A 22,071-nucleotide genomic window follows, 5' to 3' on the forward strand; every position below is an offset into this window, starting at 1 on the left:
GAACGTGATACTTCCAGCTGGCCGGCAGGCAATGAAGTACTTCACCGTTGTCCATTTCTTGTAGTGCGAGTAAGTCTTTGCCCTGTGTTAAGCAAAAAAAGTGTTAGATTGTCCTAGTATAAATCAATCAGTTAAATGAAGGGCTGTATAAGTTGCCATCATGTCGGACACTGTTTTAGGGCCTGTTGTTACTTCAGACACCTCATCAGATCAGTAAAATCATCCACCAAAGCCCTTTTCACACTGTGATTCCGGAAAATACACGGATAATGTGTCCCGGGAATTGTCCCTGGATCATTTAATTTTGGTTCATTCACACTGCCAGTGATTTTCCGGAATATGTGCGTGCGTTCACACATCCCGTGAAGATCCCGTAAAGACACGTAACATCGATGTGATGTAATGTCTCAGCAGCGTCTTAAGTTTGCTTATTAAACACACGCTAGTGAATTTTTTTCTGATTCGATCATAAACTAGAGCATTACGTACGTTTCACAGCTGGTGAAGGATCCCAGCTTCACCGTCACACCCCTTACAGGAAAACCTGTGAGTGGCCCACGGTGCCAAAACGGGGAAAACTGTAAGCCTGGGCTACCCCTCGAGAAAACAAAAGGCTCTTCTGAGAATTAACATTTGAACTATCTCTTGCATATGTAACAGCAACATCCGAGCGAGACGCACCACAGAGTGCAGCTCACACCTCACTTTTACAGTCTCATCATCTCTCCCTGCTCCCCCTTCTCCTCCTCATATAAAACTCACTGAAACCATGCAATATTAAGTGTGTACAAAAAAAGTAACTAAACATGTTTGGTATCATTTAAAGTGTCTCAGTGTGCCTGGTACAAAGGTCTCATTCACAAAGAAGTAAACCAAAATGTAATAGAGTTTTTAAGAGTTTAGAGATAACCTGCACACCGAGGAGGGTGTGTCTCCCAGGCAAATGGCATTCTGCTCCCAAAGGGTGTAAACTCTGAATGCAAATTCCCATTGTTAGCAAATGTTTCCATGTGAAAGAAGTTTCTGTCTATATAAAGAAATGCAACAAGAGGCTCGGGCGATTCTGTAACTCAGATCAGCCCATTGAAGAATAACAAATTTTAAGTATCTATTTAAGATATGCTTCCTTACATAAACATCACGGTGAAGAATACTGATTTTAGCATTTGAGGCATAGATGAAGATTAAGTCAAGCAATTCAGGAGTCTGACATTAGCTTTTGTCTTTATGCACTTCCTGACCATTAAGCTCAAGATACAGCGGTGCCTTTGTCTCTATGATAATGTTAAGGTTTGAGCAATCAAGTCAAGATGATTGGATTAGCAATACAATAGAGTGTTATATGCTGATTGTTTCTCTCGAGCAATCTAGATAATCTGCCAAACTGGTTTTTGCTTGATAGAATCAACTCCTCCCTACTTTCGTATGCTTTGTTTGAATGTCTCCACCCCCAGAAGTCCCTCCTCCTAAAATGCCTATAAGATACCAGGTACAGTATATACTGTTTAGATCAGACTTGTTGGACGAACTGCAGTAGAACTGAAATAATGAAGTAGCCTAATACATATGAACATTTTTATTTCATTTAACCAAATTACTTTGCCACGCGGAAAGACAGTAACGCACAGCATTACTTAACCCGCTGATCGGAACTACTATACTATTATTATACTATTCTACTATATAATATACTATTCATTAATATTACAATAATACGATTATTTCTTACTTTATCTTATATTTACTATTTGCATTGCACTGTAGTTGTACCAATTGTCATCAGTTATCTTTATTATTGTATATTTGGAGTATCTATCTGTAAATATATATCATTTAAGTACTATAAAAATACAGAAAGCGGCCTGCCGGTGTGATTTGTATTTGGCAATTTTTTTCATTGTCTCAATGGCGGACAATTCTAAGGACAAGAAAAGCTCAAATCGGGTTAAAGAAAGAAAATGCTTTTTCCACAATAAGAAAACTTTGTTTCATTTAATGTGAAAATTAAATTATATCTCAGTATGGGGGTCTTGACAATTCTTATCCAAGAATAAAAAGCCAAATACATGACAAGCCAGAGCTTTGACAATTCCTTATTAAAAATATATATTTTATAAGTCTAACATCGAGATTTTAAATAACTAGAGATGGAACTTTTTTGTACACCACGTACAAACCACTGAAATCGTAAATAAAAAACATTGCATCACAATAAGTGTATTGTGATTGTCAAAACATTTTAGTAATTCAACAGAATTTTATTAGGTTTAGTGACAACATTTTACAATGTTTACATTGTTGGTTTTGGGTTTCATGTTCTTTTTTTATTGCTTGACACAAATGTCACGATTTAAATTCAATTCTTGTGTTATTATATTATATTATATTATTCCACCAATTAGATATCTAACCTATTCTGCATATAACCTGAATAGAGTAAATCCGCCAAGCAATTGTTGACCAATCCTGAACAGGGAATTGTGATTGGTTAAACAAGCTCCGCCCTGCTTAGCTCAGGGTGTGTGTGTGTGTGTGTTTTGAGAGAGCAGGGAGACCCTGATAGATACAAAATATTCAAAGCGCTAAGAAAATACGCTGCATAAACTTTGTTTATGTTTTAAACACAAAATTGTTTTGTTGTTTGAAACTGGAACAATAGTTGAAAAAGAGAGCATAGCCTATGCATCGGAAAGAGGTGCAGAAGATTTGTTATTTTAATTTCTTGTTGATTTTGGGAACGAAAGAACATTCATTGAATCTCGGTGAGTGCTGATTGATTTTTTCATAGGGGTGGCCTATGGCAAGCCGATTATACTTTTATTCATTTCCAGGATATGAAGTCTTGATATCAACAATTCAATTTTCACTAGTTAAAATGATAGTTATTGATATCAGGAATTAGATTTATACTAGTAACAATGGCAATTTTTTATACCAGAAATTACTTTTCCACTAGTAACAATACTAATTATTGATATCAACAATTACATTTTTAGTAGTTAAAAGGCTAATTCTAGATATCAATAATTTAATTTCAACTAGTAAAAACTATAATTCTTAATACTAATAATTCTAATATCTGTAATTGTATTTTCACTAATGAAATGTTAGGCTGCAAGTTGCATTCTTATAACAACTGAATTAGAGAGCTCTCTAATTGGAATTCTTACTAGTAACAATTCAGTTGTAGAGCTCCGTAATTAAAAATGAATGGAAGTCAATGGAGAGATATGACTAGTAAAAATGTATTCGTAGAGCTCTCTAATTGGTATTGTTACTAGTAAGAATTGAATTAGAGAGCTCTGTAATTGTAATTCTTATTAGTAATATATTAATTAGAGAGCTCTCTAATTATAATTGCTACTAGTAAGAATTGAATAGAGCTCTCTAATTTAATTCTTACTAGTAAAAATGCAATTACGACGAGTAACGCTGGGTACAATTTAAGCTAAAACGGCTTGCCATAGCCTAGGGTTGCACGACTACTGATTTCTGCTAGTCGCTTTCTTATCAAAACAATACTTGAGTTACTCGACTTCTGGTTCATGCTACTGCAAAGACATGAAATAGTTATTATCAATAAATGTTTATTAATTCATAGCCTAATGCAACAATTACATAAGTAAACTCTCAAAACATTATAGTTATGACATTACATATTTAAATTTTCATGTAACAGAGTAAAGCCAAATAAATAACCGCTTGCCTTTCATTTCAGACGCAATGTCCGCTTTTAGGGGCCGTTCACATATCGTGTCTTTTGCACGCTCAAGTTTGTTATTTCAAATGTAGGCGCTCATAATGGAATCGTTTTGTTTTTTTCTGGCGCTCCATTGCCGCGGCGAGATGAAAACATCTCAACTTTTCAGAATGCCGCAAGTGCACCGCAGGTCATGTGATAAAAACCAACCGATCAGCTTCGGCCTTTCCATAACATAATCGAAAGCTTGGCCGAACAGCTGATCATCCTGTGCTGATACTTCCTCGTCATCATGAGCGCAGTTTATGGTTACATAGCAACGAAAGACGCTACGGCTGGGCAAAAGCGCTTGTGGATAGAACCAGACACCGGCGCGGCCACGCTTTCCACGCGTTTTTTTAGACGCGAGATGTGAACGGCCCTTTACAGAGTTGGCAAATTACGATATATTTGTCATCCTTGATGAAATACAATTACAGATATCAAGAATTAAATTGTTGATATTAAGAATTCATATCCTGAATGATTAAAAGTCAAAACGGCTTGCCATATGAAATGCAATTCCTGATATCAAAAATTACCATTGTTACTAGTATAAATCTCATTCTAGAGATCAATAACTATCATTTTAACTATAGTGAAAATGTAATTATTGGTATCAAGAATTCATATCCTGGAAATGAATAAAAGTTAAAACGGCTTGCCATAGGTGGCCAGGCAAGGGCCAGCAACCAGTCTGGGGTGGCACAGAAATCAATTATTTATTTTAACATAAAAATGTATTTGACTATGTACTGGACTGTTTTAGTGCCTACACAACTGAATACAGCTCATTTGTACTTAATTGTAATTGAGATAGTAGTGAATTTGGAATCATGGTATACTAAGTGAATTTGATCTTTTTAAAAATTTTACCCACCACCTCATATTAAAATTCATTAAATATTAATAAAAGGGCACACACTATAGTTAAAGTTCAACTTGCTCATTTAGCTCTGGTTCTCAAAATCTCCAATAGCTTGTTCTACATTGTTGCATCTTCATGGATGAGATAACATGCATATAATGTAGTTCAAAGATTATTCAACCTTCAATGAATTTTATATAATCAATGAACTCTTCAACCAATTCTGAGTTTGTCAAAAAAAGTTGCAACTGAAAAAGTAAACACTGCATGTTTAACTTTCTATATTAGTTCAGAATAAATAATTGCAACCGTTCTATCATACCTAAATTTTTTTTTTTTAAAAAGGGGGGGGGGGGGGGATTTTCTTTTGAAAAAAGCACAGCACAGTACAATAGCTGTCAGCCGTGACTTATATACTTATAAATATACTGTCTATGCAAGACAGGAAAGTTAGTTTTTCTGAGTTTTACTGACATTTGGCCTGACATCATCTTACCGAAGATAGCCAACTGAATGAGGACAACATGCTTTTCTCAGCATCTGACAGAAGTGTCACAAGCTTACACATATCTTCTAAAATAAAAGTAGCATCAGAAAAAAAAGAGAATTACGTTTGTTGTTGTTTCTTTGACTGCAGTCACTGTAGGCCTACACACTATATGCGACTCACTCAAAACGGTCTTTCAACCCACCAGTTGAGAAAGATTGACTTTCATATCACTGCATATCACTGTCTGATGTTCTGCTGTTTAAAGAGACTGTTCTGCGTTTTAAAAAACGCAATTCTTGTCAATAAAAAATAGAGACAGAAACAGCAGTTGTGAGAGGGGTGGCCAATCTTAGACCAAGGGTCTACCCTGGCCACCCCCTAGCTCCACCCCTGGAGACTAGAGTCATGTTTTATTTCATGTTTTGTGCTATACTTAACTGATAAGTTTGATTTCACCGAACTGTGTGTGATAAATGAGGAATGATGCATTATTTTGTTAATACTTGTGCAATGGCAATATGCTAATTGATATAGTATTAGGCTACAAAGATGCAAGTTAACATTGCGATTAACTGCTGATGTGTTTAAAAACTCTTAATAAAGCTTTGCATCCTAGGTGCGATTTGTGAATTAAGCAGAGGGCCGTCATTTTTATTTATTCAAATAAATCTCGAACCACGTGTATTTCATGCTGCTGGTAAAACGAAATAACATTTATAGGCTACAATTATTATGTGAATAATTATTTATTACTTAAATGAAAAAATATTGCAAAATTTTAATTCAGGGCGATTTACATTTAATTATAGCGAGGTTTTCACTCTTGCCTTGCCCTTTCCTCAATGTGATGCTCTCATACACAAACCTGTTTGAGCAGATCCTCTGTACCTCTCGGTTTCATATGGATTACATAATCAGATAACATTCTGTAAGTATTTTGACATTTAAAGCTTGAGACATATTTCTTATTGTGCATGAGCTGAGGTAAGTGGCTTTTGGTTAATTTTTGTGACGTGCAGTGCAGTGCAGTTCCCGGAGACAGAGACCACATAAAAATGATGGTGACGGTGATGCTGAGAAACAGGCAGAGACAGAAGGTAAGTTGAACCATAAAAGGTGACTTTACTTTGAGTATTTAGTGATTTTTCTCTTTAGTATTTTCTTTTTACCGCTATCATAAAACCACAAAATAACAATAAAAAATAACAGAAAAATACAATAAACTGCCTGGGTGCATCCTCTAAATAACTTTTCATATCAGTCACAATCAATGTAGCCTATTCATTCTATTACAGTTCTATTGAAGTTAAAATGGAATATCAATTGGAATATTGAATGTCATTGATAAGGAACACTTGATAACACAATTGATAAGGTTTTTTGAAATAGGGCTTATTCACCGTCTTTCCTACATTTAGATAGGTGGGCAAATGCATTTTTGTCTCAGTGCATGCATTGTTTTAGTTTGGCAAGGTAATGAATGGAATCATTTGTTGCCAGCTAGCATGTCCTGAGTAAAAGTGATAAAAAAAAGAAAAGAAAAAAAAAACACACCTAATTACTTCTTGTGGCCTGCGTATTCACAACGATGGGGTCCATTCAACGTGGGGCGTTTTTTCCAGTTTACTTTATCGAACCGGAAAAAAAAGTAGAGGACTGCAGGATGGATCAACGCCGAGAAATCCTCGGTAGCTGTGATACAACTGCAGGCACGCTCATCTTGATCTGACATGTTGAGCCTGGTGTTGAGCGATCGCAACCTCCTCCTCCTTTCGTTCTATTTCCAAAGCACGCAGTTCCTCTTCTGAAAACTCTGGTTCATAGAGGTATGGTTCTGGATCTTGACTGTCTGAGAAGTCACCCTCTTCGTCTCTCACAAAATCAGCCATGTTCATCGTCATTCACTATGTCTACTGTAGGAAAAATATCTAGCAACTATTCACGCCGGTATGTTGTTGACGGAAGTTGTGGGATTTCAGGTGTTGCGTGATATCTCTGCGCCCAAGTAGCAGTGCTTCGTCTGTGCTTCACCCTAATATAGTCCCAAGTCAATATCTGCCTAAATCGCCTAGTCTTAATCTGCATCGCTATTTGTACTCATTGTGAATACGCAGGCCACAAGAAGTAATTAGGTGTTTTTGTTGTTGTTTTTTTATCACTTTTACCCAGGACATGCTAGCTGGCAACAAAGGATTCCATTCATTATGCTAAGCTAAGCTAGCGGCGACCCTGCCAAACTAAAACAATGCATGCACTGAGACAAAAATGCATTTGCCCACCTATCTAAATGTAGGAAAGGCGGTAAAATAGCCCGGGCTTTTATTTTCCCAAATCGCCAAACTGCATCGGCTTGTATTGGAGACAGGCGTCTATATGAGACAGGCCTTTAATTTAGTGTTGAGACTTCACCCTGTGCTGCAATATACATTTAGTTTTACATTCATTTACAGAAATCAGCTGGTTGAATGAAAATTGCTGATGCGATCAGATTTTCAGATGATATTCTCAATTCAGTTAACGGACGCTCAGAGATAAAGTGAATTCAGACTGCAGTGCAACTAAGCAACGATTGTATTTAATTGTACTGTGGCGCAGCGCTTCTCATCTGGTGTGCGATAACGCGAGTTGTCATCGCGGCACAGCACTTCTAGTGCGGTGTGCGATACCTCGAGTTGTCATAGATGCGTGCTTCTTGTGCGGTGTGCGATACCTCGAGTTGTCATAGACGCGTGCTTCTTGTGCGGTGTGCGATACCTTGAGTTGTCATAGACGCGTGCTTCTCGTGCGGTGTGCGATACCTTGAGTTGTCATAGACGCGATGCGCCGCTCTCTGCCTGCCTTGCTTGCGCTAACAGCTCCCACCCAAATGCACAGCTAGGGCTCTTGCGTGCCCAATCTACACCATAGAACTGGCTTAAACAGACGATCTGACAGGTTTTAGATTAAATACAACCCGAAACTAAAAAACAGACCCGGCTTCTATTTGAGACCGGCCTTTATTTATCCAAACCTGTAGCCACACCACCAGGTGTGTAAAAGAGACAGGCGTCTATTTGGGACTCGGCTATTATTTGAAGTTTTACGGTAAGCCCCATTTCAAAAAACGGTGGAGTGTTCCTTTAAACTTTCCCAATTGTGCTCTTGAGATGTATCAGTCACATAAAAAAAAATATATATATCAGTATCTGGAAATGTGTTCTCTTACTTATCTGAGGAGAAATAATATAACGAAAAATAGTCATTTCCTCCAAGTTAATGATCCTCTCAGAATCGAAGTGGGAGGCTCGCCATCAATTAGGGAAATCCATCTTGAAAGAACATTCACACAGAAAAAAACCCTGGCCTGATCACAGACCAGAATATGTATTCAATATTGTATAGGCCTATAAATAATGAGTTACAATTAAATATAGAACACAGGAAACAAATAAAATACATATATGCATACCATCATCATACCAAATGACATTGTACTCAATTACCTGTCCATTCACTTTTTTCTCTCTTTTTCTCCACAGGCACCAACCAAAATGACGTCAGCAGTGAACACTAAAGGCCAATTTATACTTCTGCTTCGGGTGCGCGCAGTAGGTACGCAGTAGTATAGACGTGTACCATACGCCGTACCCTTCGCCGTACCCTGACGTGCACCTCCTCAAAAATGTAACTACATGTCGCGACAACGCGGACCGCAAGATCTGTGATTGGTCGGCTTGGTAGCATTGCGTTTCCTACTACGCGTTTCCGGCGTGTTCTTCTGCACCGCCCGCCATTTTTTAATTCAGAAGTTCTGTAAATTCAGAAATTTACCCTAAAATTGACTGTTTTTCCAACTCGATAAGCTCCAGCTCCAACATGATCCGCTCTCTTTCAGTCGCCATTGCTTGTAGTAGGCTAGTAGCCAAATCAAAACAGCCACGAGGAATCTATACACAGTGGAACATTAAAACCCGCCCCCGCCAACTAGCGTTTCGGCGATGTAACTGCAGAGCAACGCAGACATAAACGCAGAAGTATAAATGCTCACGACGGCGTCGCCTACGTGCGTAGCCTACAGCTGATTTATACTTCTGCGTCGGACCTACGCCGGAGCCTCTACGCTGTAGGCAACGCGTTGGTTTTCGTTTATACTTCCTCTGCGTCGTTGTCCGCGTTGATGCGCAATTACACATGCAGAGGGAGCGTGTGAAACCCGAGGGAGGGGTTCTAGCAGACCAATCACAGCGCTTGCTTCCGCGTAGAATTGACGCGTTGTTACATTTTTGGAGAGGTGCACGTTAAGGCCTTTTTATGCTTCTGCGTCATATCGACGGCGTACCTCCGCAGACCCTTCTGCGTCGACGCGAACCCCTCCGCCGTAGCTCGACGTGCACCTCCAAAAAATTGTAACTACTCGTCGAGGCGACGCAGACCACAAGGGCTGTGATTGGTCACACCCCCACCCCCCTAGCGTTCTGGCGGTGAAATGCACGGCGATGCAACACAACCCGACGCAGAACCATAAAACGGCCACGCCGCCGTAGGAGTGACGGCGTAGCTACGGCGTGGAGTTGACGGAGAAGCATAAAAAGGCCTTTAGGGTACGCCGAAGGGTACGCGCGCTACACACAGCCTACGGTGTAGCTACGGCGTGAGTTCGACGCAGAAGTATAAATCAGTACACTACGGCGTACACCTGACGCAGAAGTATAAATCAGTACACTACGGCGTACACCTGACGCAGAAGTATAAATCAGTACACTACGGCGTACACCTGACGCAGAAGTATAAATTAGTATAAATGACCAACGTAGGCCTACATGTAGCCTACTCAGTTCAACAAAACATTTTAATAGTATTTGTATTATTATTTAACGTTAGCCAGATGGTGCAGAGTTCTTTGAAACATTGTTCTTCAGTAAAGTCATACTTATCAAAAAAGGTAGGCCATGAATCTTTATTTAGCTACTTTTGCTGCTGGATCACATATTGGCTAATATTCGCTATTGCATGCTTATGTTTCTCTGTAATGGACAGTCTGTATTAATATTTGTGGGCATTCTTGTCAGTGGTGGTAGTTAAGTTTGAGGCCTATAATAAAAGTTTACCTCTAAGCAGCGTGTGTGTGTGTGTGTGTGTGTGTGTGTGTGTGTGTGTGTGTGTGTGTGTGTGTGTGTGCGCGTGCATAGCAGAAACAGTGCGCTGAAAACGCACCCATGCACACTTGTTTATTGTAATTGTTTATTTCAATTGCTGTTCAAATAATACAAGTTGTAATTTTGTATGCAAATCTTTGTTGTCGTGATTTCAATTTTCTTAAGGTGAATTATTTTTATTTGGGGTAATTGTATATATTCATTCAAACTATAGTGTGTACTTACCCGTACTAGGGTTACACATTGTTATCATGGGTGTGTTTCACTATAATATCAGTCTGAAATATAGATTTCAACTCTTTTTGATTTCTCTTCAGAATCACCACAAATGCTCTGGCTGAAACCTAAATTATACAATTTATAAGAGGCATCTAAAAGAACATTATCTTTTCTTAGAACTGACTTTGACATTTTCTCCTTGATTAACCAGAAAATGCCCAGGTCAGGCATACTTTCCTTATTCTCAACACCAGATCCAAGAAAGGCTTATGATGATGAAGAAGAAGATAGTGATAGTTCTCAAAACGGAAGGTTAGTATATTTTATTTGCTTATAATTTTTTTAATCAATATTTGTACATGATGTTATATGTCTTGATGTTTTCTTGTTATCTAGATGTAAATAAATAGAAATGTACATTTATATACAAGGCACTGTAAGTTTATTAGGGCAGGTCACTTGTGTGTACTATAGACCTTATTCAGAGCAGCGCCATGACAGGTGTGAAAACGAGGCTGTGAGGAATAGATTTACAGTTTTTTCAGTGGTATTTTTTGTTTTATTTTGTCTACTTAAAAAATATATTGCAGTGTTTCAAAACAATTCAGAAAAATCCCAAAATACATTAAATAACACAACACTCTGAAGGGATGTCTATCTCTCACGCCTCGCATTCATTCCCGTTAAATATCAAATATGGCCCTGTTGTGAATAATACGGTAGTCTATGGACCTGTCCAAATACTCACACTTGAGGTCTTTGCACTTGACCACCTGTCTACTTACAGAATGTATGTCCTGTATTTGGCCCAAGTGTTCAAGTGGGCGTGAAGACAGCAAGTGTGTAGAACTTTTGATTACCTGTGAGGACACAGACACACTTATAGTGTTGCAAAAATGCAAGTGTTCGCAGAGCTTTTTAATTTAAATGTTTTGTTTTAAATAGTAGCACTTCTAATTAAGTGATAAAGAGCAGTTGTACAAAATATACATAGCCTTCTCATCTTTGCACAAATAAAATGTACAACACTTTGTTTTACTACTAAATAATAGGTAATATAATTCACTTAACTTAAGCCGAATGTGCCATCTCAGTAATCACTATGGACAATGTCAGTAAAGATTACAGCGACTTTTTCCTTCTGTAAAAATATCCTGAAAAATTAACTCCGGTAATTCTAATCCTGTTCAAATAGACCAGCTGTAACACATATAACTTCTCCCAACGAAGTTCTATGTAGACCATCACCTAAAAACTGCAACTAACTCACTGGCAGAACCAGGTGTCCGGTTACAGGACACATCAAGACTGATAAGACTGTTTATGACCCAAAAATAATCTGGAGAGAGTATTGACTCTCACTTAATTCTCATTGAAAAATACAAATAAACCATTTTAAACCTATTTTTTATATATAACCACTTGATAAATGTTTAAACATGTATCCAATTTTACCATTTCATGATTTTATTTTATAGCGTTTGACCTATGTATTCAATCTCTTTCGGATTAATGTTTCAGAATTGCATACTATGGTTAACTAAGATCACACGTGTAGCATGCTTGGTATCTATGAACATCCCTGAAGGAGGGGATGTAGTCGTTACGTCAGAACTGAACTGACGAATTGGGATCTCACCTGAGAGCCCAATCAACTTCGAACATAACTAAATGAGCCAATGCACATTGGCGTGCGAGATTTGCATTCCGAACTCCGCCCCACGAAGCGGGTAAATGAGGAAGAGCGAGTGCAACACACATTCAGGTTTTCTCTGAGGAGCCGATACAGGTATTGGTACAGTAATTGTGGCAACAGGATGTAACGTCTACATTCCCTTTTTCAGGGAATGAGGGTTACATAACTTAGATGTTCCCTTTTAGTCAGTCACGTTCAACGTTACGTCCGAACTGAACTAACGAATTGGGATCGAAGGCTACCCCTTCCATTGCTCTGTGTAAGCCACCTGATCGCCCCGCACGTACTGGGGAGGAAGATTGGACAGGGTTTACGCAGAGAAGGTTGATTACTGCTGTTCCGCTTGACCCGTACAGTAAGACTATTGGATAACAAGTAGAAAGCGTGCCTTTTCCAAGCAGAAAAGTTATTTCCTGTCGCGTTCACGCACTCAGGTGGCCAAGTCCGCAAGTGTGGGTATTTGGACAGGCCCTGTACTGTATCTGGAGCGTATGATCACACTGGTGTGATTGAAACTTTCAGTGCATCATGTGATCAACTGCTAAATTCAAATGTGCTTTCGCCCGTTGGCGCTAGACCCTTTTCAGTAGTAGATGACCATTAAAACACGTCATCACAGTCTGTGAAAAGGGGTGGTGTGTCACATGACAAGCATTACGCGTTGCCAAGGTGATACGTTCTAAAATAACACTCTTCTTAAAAAACACACGCTGAGGGCTCAGCTAGAATATTTTAAGCTGAAAGTGTTATTTATGCCAATTATAATAACTTTATATTGTAATTATACATACGTCAATGCCAGCTTTGATGGTATAATAATACAATAAATGTTCATTTGGTTTTTCATGCTTATGTTCATAATCATTTAAATATTAATTTAAAAAAACTCCAAACCATAATAAACAAATCTTAACAAGTGTACAATATTGTATGCATTTATTATAGTTATTATTAATTATCAGTCAATTATTTTTAGTATTGAAATTCTCTTGCCCAAGCAGGATTTTGCACTCAGATAAGATATTACAAAGGGCATAGTGCCCTCAGACGACCACACTAATAAGATTGTTTCCAATATATTAGAAACTTTTCTATATTAGAAACTCTAGATCTTTTGAAGAAAGAAAACATGTAGCATTAAGCTGAATTATTGCCTAAAAACTGATGTTTACATACAAATGTACGTTTTTACCTTTATAGTGAGCAAATGAAGGGAGCAGTTCACAGTCATCTAGAGGAGAGCATCCGTCCATTCATTGATCTGATCGACACACTGCGGTCAGTTGGCATACAGAAGGACTTGGCATTACCGACTATTGCAGTGATCGGAGACCAGAGTTCTGGGAAAAGCTCGGTGTTGGAAGCGCTGTCTGGAGTTGCATTACCAAGAGGAAGCGGTGAGGACTGGTTTACTCTCATTTGCTATTGGAAAATCATATAAACACAATGACCATTTTAGGTAGCCTACACCTCTCCAATTTTGCTCTATTGCACTTCCAGCCTAAAAGGTAGGATGGATCCATGTATTCAAATTGTTTATGCCAAAGTCTGACCCTACCATCTGCATGTCACAGCAGAAAGTTGTTCTGGCAGCAACAAACCACTTAAATCAGATTGTATCAGATTTGCTTATCAGATATTTGCATCAACAAGCATTTGTAAAGTTAAAGTGGTTACCAGATCAGTAATGCATGAGACACATGTAGTTAATTTTCAAGTTCATGAAAGATTTGTAATTCAGATGTATTTGTTAGGATTTAATATTTAAATGTTGTTTTTACATTTAAAATGGTTTCTGAAGTCTGGCAGAAAATGTTGTTGTTTTTGTTCTTTTAACTACGGTTGGTCAACTCTGTTACCATCAATGTCAACTTGTTTTAAGGTTTTGCTTTAAAAATTATCATCAGAATACTTAGCATTCTAACTACATGAAATTTTAAAGATCATTCATTTTTAAAGCTTTGTTGATATTTTTATTCCAAAACAAAAAGTCTTTATCTTATTAGATGTCAAGTTGAATTAATGGATGAAGAGATGAAAGTTATCAGAGGGAAGACAGGGTTTTTAATTGTTACGTTAACTGTATTTGACCCAATTGGTCTATAACAGAGTTGACAACATTTTCTGTTAGTACATTGATTTTCAGAATGATTATTTTAGAACATCCATTGTCAGTTTTCTTGGTTGCTAACTGAACTGTGTTTGCTATAGGAATTGTCACCAGATGTCCACTGGAGCTGAGGCTGAAGAAGGTTACTGCTGGAGTCAAGTGGAAGGCTGTTCTATCCTACCGTATAAAGATAATCGAATTTGTGGATTCGGCATTTGTTGCAGGTTTATAAACTGCTTACAGTCTCTTTTTCGAACTTAACTTGATGGGTTTTTTTTTAACTGACTCGAAATTATCAATCTTACATCTGAATTTAAATATTGAAATTTTGCAGGTCCTATTAAAGCCAGCAAACTGGCAAATGAAAAGGTAGCAGATCCAACTTATGATGTAAAGAGATTTGAATTTGGAGATCCTTCATTAGTTGAAGAACATGTTGCAGCAGGTTAGTAAATCTGAAGTCACAATCAGTAAATAAATATAAAAAATGTTTGTCTTATAAAATTGATGGCTGTTGTCTTGAATACTGATTCAGTCAATTAAATGTATTATTCCAGTTTATCATATCACTGCACAGAACTCCTATTGCATTGCAACATCCTGTTATATGAAGGAATATCGGTGCATTCACGCCATGTCGTAATTACAGCAATTACGAGATTACGATTTGTAAAAAGCACCCATGTGCTCTTAGAAACTCAGAATTACAACTCAGAATTTTTGGAGAGCTTCGACTTATACCACGTGACCGCTTTACCACCTGACAGCTGCAGATTCATTTTGGCATTGAAAGTGTTGCCATAGAAACACATAATTCTGAGTATGAGGACATGAAAAGCTCGGAGTAGAACCAAAGCCACTCACTCAGCGCAGCGGCCATCTTTGAAATGCCTCCCGGGCAACTCATATCTCTTTGAATGGGAAAACATAAAATTCTCCAAAACTGTTTGCAAAGCTTACGATTAAATTTCGTATTTAAAATCACCAAAGAAATCTGACAACAGCTGTCTCATAAATTTTGGCCATTTGAAAGTGATGGGAAATCACTTTCAAGGAAAGTGATGGGAAATTAAATGCAGAGGATGGTGACTAGGTGGATATGTGACAATAATGACTTATACTGTATTTTTATGCATCGCACAGTGCTACATGTAAACAAACAAAACCATGTCTGCATTTGTTATCATAGAAACGACAAACAAGCGCTACTCTATACTGGTCAAAACTTGTGTTTGAAAGGTCAGTAGCAAATTCTTAAAATATGAAAACACACTTACAGGCTGTGTCTGTGAGTCAGAAGCGCCAGACTGTACTTGCAAAGATGGAATTGCCCCACTTTTTAGAATCAGCCTTGTATTCTCACAGGTTCTGGAAACAGTCCTCCAAAAAATGCGCAGCTTTTAGAAGGCCAAACAAAGTAGTTTGGGTTTCGCAACGAAAAATACCTCTCAATATACCTCCTCGTCTCCTCGCTCCTCCATCCTCCATCCTATGACCCTGAAACCAATCGAGCTCAGCCATCTTGAAGGACATCTCAATTCTCTAATTGCACCGCGAGGAGGGGAGGATTCAGGAGGCGAGGATTCAGGTGTGAGGAGGCTTCCTGAGCCTAAACGTGATAGACCAGACATATCAATTCTCCTCAAAAAGGAAAACAAGAAATCACATCATATGACCCCTTTGATTTTAATTAAACATCATTCAGTACTTAAAAGTATCAAATCATTGTCTCTAACATTTAGCCTACTGTTTCTTTAGGGCCATTTGTATCAATGAAAGAGCTAAAGGGAAGCTTCAGACTCACGCTGCCTTAAAGGACGTATTTTTTCTTATAAACACAGTTAATTTTGCAGTGTGTGTGTTGTACAGCCCAGAATGAGCTGGCAGGAAGAGGGGTAGGAATATGTGATGAGCTCATCACTTTAGAGGTCATGTCACCAGATGTGTGTGACCTCACACTGATCGATCTACCTGGAATTGCCAGAGTCCCAGTAAAAGGACAACCTCAAGATATTGGAAACCAGGTGAGCAGCATAATCTGATTTTGTGCACCACATTTCAGTATCATAGACATCCAGTTTTAAAGCTATGTCTTCATGTCTTGCAGATCAAAAATCTGATTATGAAATTTATTGAGAAGCAAGAGACTATAAACCTGGTAGTGGTTCCTTGTAACCTTGACATTGCAACAACAGAAGCATTAAAAATGGCACAAGAAGTAGATCCTGACGGCAGAAGAACTGTCGGTAATGAAGCAGATGATCCACACACAACGTTTAATAACACTAAATGTCTTTGAGGATTGGAGGACTTCAAATCATCAAATGCACTTTTTTACAAAAAAATTGTTTTTCCTTCCCAGCCATTTTGACCAAGCCAGATCTCATAGACAAGGGAACAGAGAAGAACATTCTGGCTATTGTCCACAACAAAGTGATTCCTCTCCGCAAAGGTTACACCATGGTGAAGTGTAGAGGACAACAGCAGATCGACGAGAACATTCCTCTGGAGGAGGCGACACAAATAGAGAGAGATTTCTTCCAAAACCATGACCATTTCAGGTTACAGACTTTAAAGAATATAATTTAACTTTTTAGCATGTAATTTCTGAATTCAATTTAATTTAATATTTTGAGGTGCATAAAGTAACAAAAAACAAAAACATTCAGGGTGACAACTGTCCTGATTTAAGTTTTTTTTTAAAACAATTAATTTTAAGAATAAAATTAGTACTAACATAAGTAGTTTGACATAATCATTAAAGGAGAACTCCGGTCAATTTTAATATTGAGCTCAATTTTTAGTAAATTTGGAGTGCTGTCAATACAGAGAACAACGACAAAAATCGGTGTTGCCTACACCGTGTTATCCTCTTTTTAAAATTTTCACCCTATTGACTTGAATGGGGCAAGTTTTAAACCTGCTTTTATTTCTCTTATCATCCTTGATGCGTCATTACAAGTGCCCAGCCATGTTGAGTGATTCCTTCAGAGTGAACACGAGTGAATCTGACTGCAGTAGATGTGAAAGATATGAATAAAAATGATGTTATATCAGCCAGCGCACATACCTGTATTTAGTTCCTGTTTTCGGTCGAAGTCCAAAGTAGTCGATTGTCGAGTTGACGCGCATAGGTTTAGTTACTTAGATCACGCGCGTGAACTCGACAATCGACTACTTTGGACTTCGGCCGAAAACAGGAACTAAATACAGGTATGTGCGCTGGCTGATATAACATCATTTTTATTCATATCTTTCACATCTACTGCAGTCAGATTCACTCGTGTTCACTCTGAAGGAATCACTCAACATGGCTGGGCACTTGTATGACACATCAAGGATGATAAGAGAAATAAAAGCAGGTTTAAAACTTGCCCCATTCAAGTCAATAGGGTGAAAATTTTAAAAAGAGGATAACACGGTGTAGGCAACACCGATTTTTGTCGTTGTTCTCTGTATTGACAGCACTCCAAATTTACAAAAAATTGAGCTCAATGTTAAAATTGACCGGAGTTCTCCTTTAAGGAATATTGCTCAGGAAAAATGTTTTCACAAGACATGAGCTTTGCTGCTTATTAATATTCTTGGAAAAAATGTTTGTCCACAAAATCATATAGCCATATGGCATGCTAACTACATGCAGAAAAAACTACATGCAGAATTTTTTTTATTAGAAAGTATAGCCTTACAGACCCTTAAGACTGTATCAAGGTCAATAAGTCTGCCAAGCTACAGTAGGCTATATGAGCTAAAGTAAGCCCCATCTGTGCCTTCTCTTTTGTTACAGGGACCTCTTGAATGAGGATAAAGCGACTATTAAATGTCTTGCTGTCAAGCTGACTCAGAATCTTGTTGATCATATCAAAGTAAGTTTGTAAATGTCTCAACCTAAAAGTCCTAAATTTGGTGAACTGCATATTTTGGTTTGTTAGAAAATACCAAATTGTTTCTTACCCATCTTTGCCAGAAATCACTGCCACAGCTCAATCAGCAGATTAAAAAAAAGTTGTGGGACGTGAAGAATGAGCTTAAGGAGTACGAGACTGGACCACCAAAAGATCTTAAGGGAGCCAAACAGTTCCTCATTGAAGTAGGACCTCAAGTCATCACATCTTCTTGCTTAGGAGAATTATGATTAGGGGTTCAAGCTGCTGGAACCCTATGAAATTGAATGTAAACATTTCTTAACATGGATTTTGTGAAACATTTTGTGAAACATCCATAAAATTAGCAGCCCTTTAAAAAGATAAAAACATAGAATACAGAAAAAAGTCAAACAAAATGTTTGTGAGAAAAAAAGTAAGTTTTACAAACTTGAAAACAGGCCTTGAAAATGTTCTCTATTCAGATAATACCTCTTTTACCTCCTCAGAAGATTCACTTTTGCTGTATAATGATATTGCAAAAGGCTAATGAAACTAAAAAATTTTCTTCACAGACCCTAAAAAGATTCAATGATCAAATCAACTCTTTATCATCAGGGGAACAGATGAGTGAGGAAAATTTGTTTGTCCAGCTTCGGGCTGAATACAAGAAGTGGAACGATCATCTTAACAGCACAAAAACTTCCTGTCAGTACATTTACAACATGCTACAACTTTGAATTCACTGTTGTTGTTGTTTTCTTAGAGTTCTGATAAAAATGTCAGTTAATTTCATAAGAAATCCATTTTGTTTCCAAACAAGTCAGCCATTCAAAAGAGATGAGCCAGAAAAACAGAGGGAGGGAACTGGTCGGCTTCAGTAACTACAAATTGTTTGAGTCGGTTCTGCAAAAACATGTGGCCACACTTAAGAAGCCAGCCATTGAATTACTCTATATCATCAAAGGTACCATCACAAAATACTTTATGGTTATTGAAGAGATCCTCCATTATAAAACCAATAGATTAGATCACCAATTTAATGACATTAATAGTTTTAACAAATGTGGCTGTTTGTCTTCTTGACTTTATGCTTTATGTATATCTCCTGAAGACATCATCACCACACATTTGACTGGCGTGGTGAGTGAGTGTTTCAGGAACTACTCTGTCCTTCAAAGCACTGCTAAGGTAAATATTGCTCCTAATTGGTGGAAAAACAAAATTTTTATTTCCAGTTTAATCAAGCTCTCTTTCCTCTCTACTTTTTCATTTGACTTTTTCGTTTTGCCCATAGGACAAAATCAACAACATTCAGTTAACCCAGCAAGAAAAGACGGAGAAGAGAATCTTAGAGCAGTTTGAATTGGAAAACATGGTCTACACTCAAGATCCCATCTACTTGAAGTTCTTGACTGATATTACGAATGAGAAGTTTTCAGAAGATCAGTTACCCTTCTTTGACAAAAATTGCAAGTACAGTAAAATGCTGGAGTCGTATTATGAGGTAGATCTTCTTAGTTTCCAGAAACAAATAGCAGTGCAGTGTATGTGTAAGAAACTTAGTATCTCTTTGTTTTCTTTCAGATTGTGGTGCAGCGAATGGCTGACCAACTGCCCATGATGATCTCATTTTTCATGTTGAAGCAGACTGCTGAGCTCCTGTCTACTGACATGTTGAGTTTACTGGATGGGGCAGAAGTGCGCGAGCTCCTGTTCGAGGACTCTGATGTCAGCATAAGGCGCAAAGACCTACGAGAGCGCCTGGATCGCTTGAGTGCTGCTCAGGAAGAAATTAGCACTTTTTCTACTGACTAGAGGGTATTATCTGAAAATACATATAATGTATCTATGTCAATCTTATAATATATCTGACAACTTCTAAACAAACATCCATTTTCCATAAATGAACCTATAACATTTTCTTCAGAATATTAAAACATACATACATACATACATACATACATACATGCATACATACATACATACATACATACATACATACATACATACATACATACATACATAAACCCACATCTTATACTTTTTGATTGTTTCCATGTTACTCACAAAATGGGCTGAAGCAGGGCCGATATATTTTGTTTTCTAAAATAGCTAAAAGCCTCAGTGTGTTATCTACAAGTTAAGGTCTAACTTAAGTTTAGGTCTAACTTGACATTTAATTATTTTTTTAGCTCATATAAAATGTTCAAAAATATATATCATTTTTGAGGGCCAGACAGTGAAAATTATGTCAGTGCATGTATAAGATTGTGTACACTGATGCAGTGAATAGCATTCAATCACTGTGGTTCAGTGAGCATGTAAGACTGGAGTCAAGCCGTCTAGCTCAGAGAAGGTATACTCTCTGAGAAATCAAAGGACATTTCTGAAAAGTAACATTTAAACTCTATTGCAAAATTAGCATCCCTGTTGATCACCTCAGTATTGTCTTAATCTACATCTCTTTCCCTTTCCCTTTCCCACACCCTCTTCCCCCATCTCTTCTTTTCATATGCTGAGATCATCTGAAATTCACCCAAAAATCTATACGGTTTAACGTGAACAATTATCATACAACCCTATACTGTACATGTTTGGTGTCAATCGAAATGTCTCAGTGCGACTGGTCTCATTCCCACAGAAGTAAACCAAAAGATGACAAAAGTTTTAATAGTTTAGAGATAGGTCTGAGTATGTAAAGAAATATTGCAAGAGGCTCAAAGCGCAATTTGTAGTCAGATCAGCCCCAGATGTACTCCAGACACTCAGCGTTATATATTTTTATGTATTATGTATTTTTTACTCTGTATTTCTGAGCATTTTATGTTTTGTATTGATTATCTTTGAATTGATTATGTAATTGGCATGACACATTTACCTGAATATTAATAAATTGTTACATTTGAATTTATTCTGACTTACACTGAAATTATTAACTCTAGTAGATTACGTTAAGTCCATAACACCACAAATATACTCTCAGGTTAGTTTAACAGACTAAAATACAGGTTAGGTGAAGCAGAGACTGAAGACTGATGTTTTAGAGCTCCGACTAACACATTGGCATTAGTCACTGTAGAGGCTAATAATGGGTTTTCCGTTTAGAACAACTGGCGTTAGACCAGTCTAAATGGGGTGATCTTCAACCTCTAATTTTTGTAATATTATTCTTACTGAGTTTATGTGGAAAACCATGGCATGCTTGTATAAAGTTACCATTAGAGGAAGTTAAGTTGGTCAGCTTGGTTCTATGGTAATGGTCCTGACCTCTGGTTAGATATTGTAATGATGCACCGGGCTCAGAGAGATCCATTTGCAGCTTTTATTAGAATAGTCAAACAGGCAGGGTAATCAACAGCAGACAGGGCAATGGAGGAAACACAGAGACAATCAGAGTCACAGGCAGAGGTTGAGGCAGGCAGCAAGAAGCAAGGTCCAACAAACATTCCGAGTCGGGGCAGGCAGAGAACAATCAGAAAACGCGGTAAACAGTCCAAGATCAGAGTACAAAGCAAACACGGGAAATAATGCTCAGAAATAATGGCCAGGGCAAATCAAGACTTCGCAGAGAAGTGGTGTGTGGAAGTGGCTTTTATGTGTATGTGTAAATGAGGTTCAGGTGTGTTACGCAATCAGTCCCAGGTGAGAGGCATGATGGGAATTTGATTTCGGTAGGAAATGGTTAATATTCCGGAGATATTCGGGATATTCCCAAAGTTGACCTAGGATTGCTCCTCCGAATCGAACCCCTCCCAGTCGACCAGATACTGGAGAATGTTGCCCCGGCGCCTGGAGTCGAGCAAGTCGTGCACACGATACGCCTCCTCGCCGTCAACCAGGATAGATGAGGGAGTCTGAGATGTGGCTCCCTCCTCCGGCTCTCAGGAGAATCGATCAATGATGGTGAGTATGGTGGTGTGACCTTGGGAGTTGGGTAGATCAGTGATA

General features: G+C 38.0%; 1 protein-coding gene across 1 annotated transcript; it reads left to right on the forward strand.

Moving 5' to 3' along the window:
• The first annotated feature begins 2,532 nt into the window (after positions 1–2,532).
• On the forward strand, positions 2,533–21,034 carry LOC306994047 (interferon-induced GTP-binding protein Mx-like). Its single transcript, XM_079604336.1, has 15 exons — positions 2,533–2,762; positions 10,663–10,763; positions 13,348–13,544; positions 14,359–14,481; positions 14,592–14,702; positions 16,127–16,281; positions 16,365–16,503; positions 16,620–16,818; positions 18,045–18,123; positions 18,225–18,347; positions 18,696–18,828; positions 18,944–19,087; positions 19,235–19,311; positions 19,418–19,627; positions 19,708–21,034. The coding sequence occupies exons 2-15, from the start codon at positions 10,666–10,668 to the stop codon at positions 19,936–19,938; spliced, it is 2,019 nt and encodes a 672-aa protein (XP_079460462.1). The 5' UTR covers positions 2,533–2,762; positions 10,663–10,665; the 3' UTR covers positions 19,939–21,034.
• Positions 21,035–22,071: the final 1,037 nt, after the last annotated feature.

This window comes from Phoxinus phoxinus, assembly GCF_949152265.1.
Source record: "Phoxinus phoxinus genome assembly, chromosome: 25".
NCBI lineage: Eukaryota > Metazoa > Chordata > Actinopteri > Cypriniformes > Leuciscidae > Phoxinus > Phoxinus phoxinus.